Source organism: Schistocerca gregaria, chromosome 2 (assembly GCF_023897955.1).
Source record: "Schistocerca gregaria isolate iqSchGreg1 chromosome 2, iqSchGreg1.2, whole genome shotgun sequence".
Lineage (NCBI taxonomy): Eukaryota > Metazoa > Arthropoda > Insecta > Orthoptera > Acrididae > Schistocerca > Schistocerca gregaria.
In genome coordinates, this window is record NC_064921.1 from 1030617483 (window position 1) to 1030630522 (window position 13040).

At 34.6% G+C, this 13040-nt stretch overlaps 1 protein-coding gene across 12 annotated transcripts in view; it reads left to right on the forward strand.

Moving 5' to 3' along the window:
- LOC126335549 (ankyrin repeat and fibronectin type-III domain-containing protein 1) overlaps positions 1-13040 on the forward strand; it is a 643576-nt gene that overhangs the window by 582775 nt on the left and 47761 nt on the right. For all 12 annotated transcript variants that reach the window (XM_049998941.1, XM_049998944.1, XM_049998940.1 and 9 more), the window contains 4 exons: positions 2403-2615; positions 2868-3034; positions 4069-4287; positions 11193-11448. In XM_049998941.1, coding sequence (XP_049854898.1) covers positions 2403-2615; positions 2868-3034; positions 4069-4287; positions 11193-11448 — 855 coding nt within the window. The remainder of the gene's footprint in view (positions 1-2402; positions 2616-2867; positions 3035-4068; positions 4288-11192; positions 11449-13040) is intronic.

The window sequence follows — 13040 nt, forward strand, 5'->3', positions numbered from 1 at the left end:
ATTAGTCACTGAAACTGGTTTGGCAATAAATAAATAAATAAATAACAAAAGTGTTTTGCATAAAGACAGCCCACAATCCTATATTGTTTTTTTTTTTTTCATATGCAAACACAGACCAATGGAAGAGCTTAAAATTAAATTAGTGTTATTGAATCATTTTTGCGCTCCATTCGTTACCACAACATTTGGTGCATCACCTATGATGCCTTCACGTGCAGTGTTTGTTGCAACAAAAAATTTTGAATTCAGCAATAGGGTCCAAAATAACTCAAGGTTTAACTAGCAGATGCTGGCTGTCGAATACAATTCTATTTCACTTTTGATAAAAATGTTGGTTACAACATTGTTTCAGTGAATGATTCAAAAACAGAATCATAATTTTGTAAACCAAAATAATTTTTTTAAATTTTTACTTGTGAATTGCATAAAGATGCTAGTATTCATAGTAAATTAAAATTATGTGTAAAAATACAAAATAAAACACTTTTTTTATTTCTAGAGGTTGAACAGTATTTTATTTTATTGATGTGGCCTGCTGAGGCCTACATGAAATAACTGATGTCTTCTTTATTTTCTCCTTTCTTTCTTTCCAGTCTTTTTCATTCTTTCCCTACATTTTTCTCTTCATTCTTACATCCATATTTTTCATGGCATTTTCTTTGTTTCCTGATAGAAGTGCTTAAAACTACTTACTTCTGCTCTGAACTTTCTTGTTTTATATTTCTTACTCCATTATTTTCACTTCCTGTGGACCTGGTTTAGCATCTTTTGGTAAAAAAAAGTTAAAATTATTTTTGTTATTATTTTCTCATATAACCTTTTTAGGTTCCACGGAATACAACTCTTCTTTTCGTCATTGTGTTTAATATACATTCTATTCCTCCACAAACTTATTTATTACTTCCTAATTTTTATTCCTCACTGTCACATTTTGTATCAAAGTTTTTTGTGATTATTTTCCTTTCCTTCTTTTCTAATTCACCTAACTGTTTGGCTTTATTTAACAAAAGAAATTCTGAAGAATATAGGAATTCTGGTCTTAAGGCAGTATTGTAGTACCAGACTTTTGATTTATGGATTTTATTCTCCTTGTGCATGCTAAGTTAGCTTCTTTGTCCAATGCATTTAGTCATATTGTTAGATATTTAAATTTTGTTCCTTTTTTTTCTTCCAGAATTAGTTTTGGTGTATTTCAGCACCTCTTTCATGTCTCTCCTCTAGTCAGTTTTACGAAACATATGTATAAGACTTGCTTTTCCAGCTGTCTCTTATGGAAGATTTATCTGCAGTGTTGAATCTTCTACAGATTCACATAAGATATCAAGCCAAACACTCAGTTCTCAAGTCATCCCCTTTTCTCCAAATTATGACTTTTTAAAACTTCCTTGTTCTATTCTCTTCCTCCATTCCCTGGCTGCTTTTTGCCACACACAACTGAACAGCAGTGAGGACACTCCATTGCCTTGTCTTACACTAAGTTTGATCTCAAAAGCTTTGGGTGTTTCAACTAAAAATGTAATTTTGCTTATTTTATTTTGTCCTTTTGTGATTGCAACTGATTTGTTGTCAACTCCAAACTTTTTTAATGTGTTGCATAATGCTTCTTTGTCAACTGAAACATATGGTTTTTTGAAGTTTACGAAGGTTATATGAAGTATTTTGGTTCTCTTTCTTCTGTACCTGATTATAAATATCAAATTTAAAATTTGTGCCACACAGGGTTGTTTTTTTTCTTAATATTCCTTGGTGCTTTCCCAATTGCTCATCTGGTTGGCTTTCCAGCCTGTCTTGTAATGTTTTTTGAAAGAATTTTGTAATCACTGACAGGAGGAAAATTCCTCTGTAGTTGTTGGGACAGTTTTATCTCTTTTTTGTGGAGAGGATGCATTAATACTGTTTTCTAGTCTTCTGGTATAGCTTCTGTTTAGCAGTTTCTTTGAAAGACTTTTAATGATGATTTAACATTCATTATTTTCATTTACATTAAGAGTGATTGACATAGACAGAATATACAAAACAATGCAAAATATACATACTAAGATCTGAATACTGGGAAAAGATGTACACGAAAACTGTATGTTAACTACAAAGAAGGATGAATTCTGTAATATGTTTCATTTTTTCCTATAAACAGTAGAGCCATACAAAAAGACCTATAAATCAGAGAACCATGCTAAGGTACCATGGAACCTATTTCCACAACTTTCCTGTTCGGAAGTGCACAAGCAGGATGCCTAAAAATGTGTCACAGGCAGAGAATAAATAAATAAAAGTGTGCTGCAGCCTCATGGAATGTTAACCTTTAAAACTACTATTGTTCTATCACCATTCTTGCTTTTTATATTAGATGCATGCAATTGATGTATTACAGTCATCATTAATGGATGTTTTGTTTTTTTCAGACAGCACTAAGTATACAAGACCTAGGACAACTGTACCACAAACCCATCCGTGATTCTCAGGGAACTTTGGTGATATCCACTGTCAACTATGTGCGTTCTCCAAAATCTGTATCAGTATTAAACTCAAGATGGTTGCCACTGAGTAAAGTTCAGAAAAAGTTAGCAACTCATGAAGAACCAAATGTAGGTGAACTGCTGATGGCATCTATACAGGTAAAGAAATGACTAGTTTTTAATGGCTTATTAATTCAACACATTGTGCATTACATATTTTACTGTTCTTCTTTTTTCATCATGCCTCACTAGATTACTTTATTATGTGGCTAATCCTTTTAGAGCTCTTTGGCTTAGCCAGATATCTCCAAGACATTCTCTTTGACCATGTTTTGGTAATGAGGTAGTAAAAATGCTTTACCTTTAAATTATTCATATAGTTATTTTAACAAAACTTCTCTCTTTTTTCAGGAGCAGATCACATATCATCAAGTTAGCAGCATAAAGCTTAGTCGTGGATTATACCTTGGTTATTTGAAAATGAGAAGTTCTGTTGACCTGTTACAAGTTGTTGTGCCAACAAAAACACCAAATGTCTTACCACACTGTAAAATCAGGGATAATCCACATGTTTCATCGTAAGTATTTTAATACTTTACCTTTAATATTCTGCCCTTGCAGATGAGTTTAGTTTGGTGTTACACACTCACTTATCCTTTCTGAGATACGTAGATTCTCATATTGGATATATTAAGAGAACTGTTGACATCTCAGTTTGATATTAAACCATAAGTAAAATGCACAGTCCAAAAACAAAAGTAAACAATATGCATCTCTTCATTCAAAATCTAATATCAGGGAATTATTTAAACCGACGTGTAAGTTTCAATGTTTAACCATACAAGAAGTTCAATTTATTAATTTTTTAGTGTAAATGGCAGAAAATAGTTTGAAATTCACATGCAGGACAAAGATGTGAGCAGTTATCAGCTTATACAGTATTATGAAAAAGTCAGCATTTTTTTTCATCTTCTAACCAAGTTCTTCTAGAAAGCAGAATGATTGTCAAGATAGCTCTTCTGCATATTCCAATCAATTTTATTTAAATTTTGAGTAGAATTGATAAACTCAATAGCCAAATGAACTATACCTTCTATTCATATGTGTAATATACAACCTGGGTGGCCTGAGAAATGAAACCTGCAGAGACAACATCTCACCAAATAGTAGATTCATTGAACAGTGCATAGACAGGTACACAATAAGTCTTTGAACATCATAGCACAAGTTTTGAATTTTAATTCTTATGCACAAACAGCTAGAGAGACCAAGAGCTGAATGCAGTAAGCATGCTCAAAAGAATTTATGGAGAGCGGCATCAAATCAGTCTTCCAACTGAAGATGACAACAACAACAGAAGTAAAGTAGGGCTAATGAAATAATTCCAAGTGACAGGTAAACAGAAACAACTTGAAACATCAACATTGCGTCTAAATAATTGCTTTGACTTTTTTTACTAAATGGCATCTTGAGAAAATCAATCAAATGACTGTAAGTGGTGCACTGTCAACTGTTTATAGTATTGTTTGAGTAAATTTAGTAATTAAAGAGTATATCTGTGGATGTTTATGGTTTTAAAGACTTTTAAATTATCAGCCATTGTTGTTTACAGGGAAGAGTGGGAGTGGCTCAAATATCAGAGCACAAGGCATAAAGCTCAAAGCTGTTGCTCAAGTGAGACAATGAGTGCAACATCAGGAGACGAAGGAACTGGAGACGAACAAGAGCAGGGTACTGAACAACAGAGGTATTTCGTTGAGCTTGTTGCTGCCACAGCAAGAAGACTATTTTCTTACATGGAGATTAGTACACAAGATGCTCTGGCACATAGGTGTGTTTTAAGGAACTTTAACATTCCTGTTACATGTTTTTATCAGCCACATAGACTTTCTGATCTTCTACTTTCCTGCAGGCTGTATGCTAAAATTGTGATAGAGACCAACACACAAAGTGGGCTCTGGCACATGTTTCTTAAGTATCAATAATATATGTTGCATGATCTATTTTTATAAGTTATGCAAGTAACTTCTTGTAATAGTCAAATATAAATATTAATAATATAAAAGTAACTGTAATTTATAAATATCTGGGGATATAGTGGTGTAGATATATAATTTTCAATGGTGGAGATTTGTTTATGTGCACATAAAAATGTAAGTAATGACAGTATACAGCTACATAATGAAAATGTTTCTTTTATCTTTTCATATGATGAATCTTCCTAACATGACCAGTCAGTCACTGGTATAGTTAGTTAATGGACCATAATAAATACAGCATTAGTAAAAGCCTCTATATTCTGCATGTTAAGGCAAAGTATCTCACAGTGTGTTGTACAGCATTTAAATGATGCCATTGTTGTAAGTCATCATGTGTCTCGGAAACTGTATCGGGATGCTCAACATCTAAAATGTGATGGGCTGTGACTGCTCTAATGGCAGCCCCGCTGTTAAGGCCACATGACAGCCTGCATCCAAGTTCTGGTCATTCTAAAATTACTCTGAGGTTCATTGAGTTCGAATAACTATTGTACCTGGAGCTCTCTGAGAACTATGGGCTAAATCAGACTTACCTTTGTAAAGCTTATCACAAAATAAATAATATTAATAAAATTATTCTTAAGGCTCTCCTGAGATAATAGTTTTAAATATGGTTCTCGGGCTTAACATCTAATGTTATTATTTTATCTCCACAATATTCCATCATAAAAACTGGACAGCTTCACCAGGTGGTGTAGTAATTTGTTCAAAAATTGTAGAAACTGCATACACGAGTAAACATTGGATTCACACTGTCACAGGGTAACCTATAAACACTCGGAGTCATTGACATCCACACAAGCATTGTCTACATCCCACTCACATAAACCTTATTTAAAAATATCAATAATACTCAGAAAGATGACACAACTTTCTAAAGTAGGCTATGTTGTTTCTCAGGGTTTAATCTCCACACCAAATTTCATCAAAACTGGTTTTAGTTGTCACAATGTAACAGACATAGATACTTTTGCATTTATTATAGTAGTGTGGATTTATGGACCTGCTTCATCAAATGAAGCACATTGGTCACCCAGTTCATGAAAAGTTTTGATAGTGAATCAAGTGAAAGAGGATCATAACTTTGCAAATACTGTATTTCTTCTGGGCTTGGACAGCAGAGCTGCTTGCTAAATGTTATCAAGCAGATGTGACATATATCTCCTAGGATGTATCTGTCACATATTGTCAACATGAACCGGGAAGTCTCCCATGTGGCTGTTTGTTCTGATATCCATACAAAGCTGCCCATTCCAGCAACAAGCAGTTTCCACAGGTCACTTCTACTGTGGTCAGTTATTGACCAAACTGTTGGCCAAACAAAAAAATGGAAGAGGAATTTTTGTCTGCTTATTCTACACATAATATTTCTGAATGGTCTGAAAAGACACACTGTATTTAAACACCAAAAGAAGTACCAGTGCTGCTCATTGATCAGTCAGTTATTTTTATATATATATATATTAAAAATGTTATGAAAAACTACATTTGTATTTAGATATCTGTATTAATTTTAATGATAACAAGACCTGGGGTTGTTCCACAGATCCACAGTGATAAATAATGAACTTGAAAACCTGAAGTAAATAATGAAATGTAAACACTAGTGCAAGGAACACAGTCACTGACCAATAGAAGAACTGTTGGACAATGAGTAGACTATGTAAGAAAGGTTTGATAACTATGACTCAACCATAACACGCAGGCACAAATCAGTGTTGTTAGAGATAGCTGTTGAATGTACATCCCGTACGAGTGTTAATATAATGAACATGAGCTATAGACATCAATATCTTGTCTATGTTTTTCTAACAGTTTCCATTTTTATAAACTTAAACTCCTGTTAGCACTGAACTGATATTAGGTTGTAGGTTTTGTACAGTCCTGCAGATTTTTTTTTTAAAAGTAAAAGAGGTAATGGTGGTTCGGGGATGAGAAAAGGATAAGGGACATTAACACTACTCTTGCTTTGATTGGATCAATGAGACAAACTCACTTACACATAGGAAAGAATATTAATAACTCATATATTATTGCAGTAACTGAACATAATTTTTCACAAAATTAAATAATATATTTTTATTATTAATTACTGTAGTTGACATTGTGGTAGTGGTGGAGACATGATGTAACATGACCAGTTTTCTGGCTGATAGAAATGAAAGAATTTGGCTGATAGATATCCACTGCACAGATGATGTGCAGTTTTCCTGTAATGTGAGTATGCACAAAAAAGAAAGAAATGTCAGCTACAAGACTTCACTGTTGACTCATTTAAATTAGATGTACTTTTTGTTCGAATTGTACCATAGTGAGGAGATCCTCCAGGATGCAGAACATGTCAGAAAATAGGAATACAAATAAATATGTACAAAGAAAACAAATATGTTAATTTACCCTCCTTAGATCACAAGCGAAATGGTCCTCTTGAATGTGGAGGTGGCAGCAAGCTTGTCACAAACCATGTAAATGTTCAGTACACTAAGTTCCATGTGATACAAGGACTGTTGGAACCATGCATCATCAAATAAAAATTTCATTTTACAACTTTTATTTACAATGATCACATCCTTGCAGTGAATTTGTACAGAAGTCAGATTGTGTGTAACACTTGCATTATTACTAACATATATGTATCAGTTGATACTGTTAAGAAACTCTTCAATGGAGTTGAAAGAGTTTGTGGCAAATAAATACCTTAGGCTCCTCTTAATGTGGCCTTTTTATGCGTTTTTATGGCTGCTGGCAAGTTATTGAAAATGTGTTTTTCTGAATAATGAAAACCTATGTGGATTGTAGTAAGTGACTTTAAATCTTTGATAAGATTATTTTTATTTTGATTCAATAAAGTGAGCTATTGGTTTGAAAAAGAGACATATAAATTTTATTAGGGAATAAATATACTGGAGTAGTTTGTATCCATACTACCATAAAGTGGCCTGTACAGGATGTTCTTGAGTTCATATCACAAATAATTCATGTTACATGTTTTTACACTTGCAAACTTGAGCTTAGCTTGGGATTTACCCTGAAAAATAATCCTGAATGACATCATGGAATGAAAGTAACCAATTAAATTTGGACGGATAAAAAATTAATATTCTGTCATCATCTTTGCCTGAGTTACTCTGTTTTTACATCAGGTAAACGAGATTCAGTTACTATAATCACATGTAAGCTTTTGTTTTGCTGGTGCTGCACAATGTGATCTTGGACGTTCTTTATACATGGGGCATTCAATAAGTTATGCAACACATTTTTTTTCTTGGCCAGTTTCAGTTGAAAAAATGCAGACTTTGTCATGGGACATCAAGGAATATCCCCACTTTACCCCCTGTAGTTTCATGAAGTTCCGATAGGTGATGGCGCTACATGTAGCCTTCAAATGGTGCTTATAACAGAGGTGCGTTCCAAGCAGAGGGCTTTCATTAATTTTCTTTTGGCAGAAAACCAGAGCATTGCAGATATTCATAGATACTTTCAGAATGTCTACGGAGATTCAGCAGTGAACATGAGCACAGTGAGTCATCGGGAGAGGTACTTGTAATTGTCGCAACCAGGTCGTGCAAATCTGTCCGATCTCCTGCGTGCTGGCCAACTGCACACAACTGTGACTTCTGCAATCTTGGAACATGTGGGCACTCTCATTTGAGTTGATCAGGGGATCACAGTAAAACACCTTGCCACAATCTGGACATCTCCGTTGGTAGTACTGACACAAAAGCAATGCGGAATCATCTGTGTGGAGTTGCCTGCACATTACTAGGCTGATCATGACAGTTTTATGTTGTACATTGTCACTGATGAAATATGGCTTCATCACTATGAACCAGAAACAAAATGGCTGTCCATATAGGAGCTCACAAAACTTTATTGGACTGTTCTTCCTCATCCACCCTACACTTCTGGTCTCTCACCTTCTGATTTCCATCTGTTGGACCCAATGTAGGATGCACTCTGCAGAAACCAGTACATGGTTGATGGGTAGGTTATTGATACAGCGAGACATTGGCTCTGGCGTCAACAAGTAGAGTGGCACCACGTAAGCATGTGGGCCCTCCCAGTAAGTTGGCTTAAGGCCATCGCATTGAACGGGCCTATGTTGAAAAATAGAGTTTTGTAGTCAAAAGAGTGGGTAATAATACAGTGTATTGGAATTCAGAATAAAACCAACCTGCTTTCAGAAAAAAAAGGGTTGTGCTACTTATTGAATAAAGCTCGTAGTACAATAATATGATGATATGGTCACGTCTTCATTTGAACACACTTTGATGTACAGAATTTCCCACAGGATGCTACTCCTTTTATATCACATCTTTGTGTACTCCACAAGTGACTGCAGAGTATATGATGGAGAGTGCTTCACACCTGTATTAGCTGTCCTTGTCCATTCTCAAATTCAGAAAGAAAAACATTACTGTCTGTTTGTCTTTATATTTGCTATCATCTCTCTTACATTATTCACGTGATTTTTATGACAGAAGCAATAGAATTATTGCACACCTCAAATATCAGTTCTGTAAATGTACTCAACAGGGATGACAAGAGCAATGTTATCTTTCTTTCCAAGTACTCCATTAATTCGACCAAAAATCTGTGCTTCACATTTGTGCAGGCTATAGCGGGCTGTTGTAATCATAACACAACAGCTCTAAATTTGTCCAATATCTGTAATCATTCATAAACAGAAGAAATCCAACACTGGAGCTGCAGTCCACAATTCTACATCTATGTACCATCTTTGCAAACCACTGTGAAGTGCAGGGCAGTGGATATTTAACATTGTACCATATTTTAGGGGTTCTTCCTGTTTTAGATACATATGGAAGTGGGAAAAATCACCTGTTAAACACCTTTGTGAATGCAACTGTTAGTCTAATTATATGTGATTTGTACTACTGTAGTACTGAATTTTAATTGGATGCGCTCAACAAATTAATGTACCTATTTATCTTCCCTTATGAAAACTTCAGGTGTTCATTCATCTCTAGAAATTGAAATGATATGATGGTAGGTCATATCCTGAGGTATCAAAGGATCACCAATTTAGTATTGGAGGGCAGGGTGGAGAGTAAAAATTGTAGAGGGAGACCAAGAAATGAATACACTAAGCAGATTCAGAAGGATGTAGCTTGCAGTAGGTACTGGAAGATGAAGAAGATTGCACAGGATAGAGTAGCATGGAGAGCTGCATCAAACCAGTCTCAGGAGTGAAGACCACAACAACAACAACAACAACAACAACAACATGCTGGACTACAGAAGTTTACAACCAAACTTGCAGTTATTTGTGGGATGTATTCCAGTCTCTGTCTTCCTCTATGGTTTTTACCCTCTACAGTTCTCTCTAGTGCCATGGAAGTTATTCCCTGATGTCTTAACAGATGTCCTACTACTCTGCCCCTTCTTTTGTCAGTGTTTTCCATTCCTTTCCTCTCTGATTCTGCACAAAACCTCGTCATTCCATACCATATCAGTCCACCTAATTTTCAACATTCGTCTGAAGCACACATCTCAAATACTTCAATTCTCTTCCATTCTGGTTTTCTTACAGTTCATGTTTCATTACCATACAATGCTGTGCTCCAAATGCACATTCTCTGAAATTTCTTCCTTAAATTAAGATCTATATTTGATGCTAGTGGACTTCCATTCTTGTGGCTAGGAATGCCCTTTTTGCCTATGCTAGTCTGCTTTTGATGTTCTCCTTGTCTGTCTGACATGGATTATTTTACTCCCTAGGTAGCATAATTCCTGAACTTCATCTACTTCATGACAATTAGTCCTAATGTTAAGTTTCTCACTGTTATCATTTCCACTACTTCTAATTACTTTCATCTTACTTCAGTTTACTCTCAATCCATATTTTGTTCTCAGTAGACTGTTCATTCCATTCAGCAGATATTGTAATTCTTCTTCAGTTTCACTGAGGATAGAAATGTCATCTGTGAATCTTATCGTTGATATCATTTTACCATGAATTTTAATTCTACTCCTGAACCTTTCTTTTATTTCCATCATTGCTTCTTCTGATGACTGTGAAACTGGAAATGACTTTTAATAAAAGTATTTTAACAGCCAGTGCAGAAGATTTTATTCACAATTCTGGGAATATGAACATTGCTCATGACTGGTGCAGCCAGCTAAGTGAACTGTTATTTGACACTATTATAACTGCTAAACTATCATGGCAAACAAAGACAAAAAGGCAATTCAAGAAGACATCATGGGGAAAGTAACTGATCCATATCATCAGTTTAGGCTGAAAATAATTTACATTGTGACTGGATGCAAAACTAATTGTTAGTCAGCACCTATGTGATTTTGCTGCTGCTATGAAGACCTTGGCTTTAAAGAGTAGCATTTTATCAGCTAGTAGAATCACAAAAGGAAAGTCATTCCTAAAATATGTAAACCATGTGTTTTGAAAGATGGCCATTTTTATACTTTTGCTGTAATATTTATTTAGTATTTGAAGGAACATTAATACTACACAAAAAAACCCAAGTGAGCAAAAGGCACTGAAATGATAAGTTTAGGATACTAGCCTCAATAAAATTTTGACTTATTTGAAATTCTGTTGGTAGATACTCACAGAAAGAAAGAAATGATAGTTATTTTGTTCCTTGTAGATACAGTAATGTACCATGCCAGTCATAGCTGTTAATTTTAATGAAAATTGTTTCTTAATTTACAGATTGTATGACACTGAGGTTGTTGACCTGAGTTCAGAAGTATCTTTCCTAATAATAGTACCACCTGCAGAAACAGCATGTGCTGTACCAGGACAGAGAGATACCTTACTGCAGCGAGGTGACTTGATATCTTTACCTGTTCAAGTCTTTGAAATGGTGCATCTTGGCACATATCAGAGAGAGGTTATCTCCCGCTACTCTCGGCTGTCTTGTATACTTGAGCTAGATACGGTATTAGCCCACCACACTCACCGTGAGGTATGTTACATTTTTATTGACAGTTATATTTTTATTTCAAATGTAAGCCATACTGTAGTAAGAACTAATAAAAAAAACTACAGCTGAGTGAAAAACAAACACAGTAAAACCTTGTATTTACATGTATGCATGTTATGTTTTCCCGCTTTTTACATTCTTTTTGTTGGTCCCAATAGAAGACTTATTCTCTCAATTCAGAGTTTTCCCATCATTAACAATTCCATTCTACAACATTTCCAGTATTTTAAGTTTTCTTTGACACTATCATGACCATTAACATTGATTGTTACACAAATTTCTGCAAAGCAGAAAAAGCAGACTATATGCAGAATTATTGATTATCTAACATTGTCAGCTTGTTTGGTTACAGCTGCCTGTATTATAAGTTCACAGCATTCGAAAGGATGGGAAAGCATGTTGAGTCCCTGTCTTAATGATTATCATGAACAGATGATAGTGACTAATAGCAGCAACCTTCCTTCTGCTCATTGTGTTGTATTACAACAGCTTTAATTTAATTTTGCAGTCATTCATACAAACACTGATTTGAAGGTGACTGTCACTATAATGGGTTTTCATGATTTGTTGTTACTTCCACATGATATATGCTAATCTGTACTAGGCACACAGCCTATGATGGTATGACATGATTTGAGATGTAAAAATTCCTCCTCAAGATGCTTCATTTCATGATGACAATTTCCACCCTCTTTCTCACCCAGGATGTCCTTGAGCTGAGTGACCTTCTTGGCAGCAAGTTGTAGTTTCATGCCTGGTATTCTCTGTTTACACAGATTGCCAGCTTTAGTGTTTCAAGTTTTATTTACCATAAGTTTTGTAATGATTATCAATAATAAGTCTCACATCAGAACACAAATATCTTATTAGTGTCATTTCATGAAAGACTTTTGTTTCTGTTTTATTTAGTTTACTGGACACGATCAGCACTTGGCCACTGCCATTGTGATGAATGCTTTGTATACTGTATAGAGACAAGTAGAGCTAATTACTGTTAGAAAAACACAAAAACAATTAATTATTTTAGATTTTTTTAAATAGATAAAATTTAAATTGTTTTAGCTTTATATTTTGAACAATATAAAGAGAATGACAGTAATAGTATTTTATTCATTTTTGCTTGTTGTGTTTTCTGTGCTTTCCTGTACTTACGTTCCTGCATTTTATACTTTTTTGGGTCAGGACACTGAAAAGTGTAAAAAGAGGATTTTACTGTAGATCTCAATCACTGAATTGCATAATCAGGATTCAAAGTCATATGTTACACATTTATATGTTTGTATCATGATCATCTGCAGTTATTCTTTAAAATGCATGTAATTGCTTCATTCTTCTAGTATTAATAGGTTTGTTTTTATTTTGTTATCAGTGACAATACTTACTTAAGATTTTAGACAGTGGCTGGTCTGTACTGGTTTAGTTACCTGTTGAATTTTTGTGATGCATGACATTTATTGCTTCAGTCTGCTTGAATATAGCAGCCTGGAGTGCTCCACCCATTTTTCTTTTGTGTCTGTTGTGGAACATAAACAATTTAAACAGTAAGGGTAATAACTCACTGAACACTTGAGGTG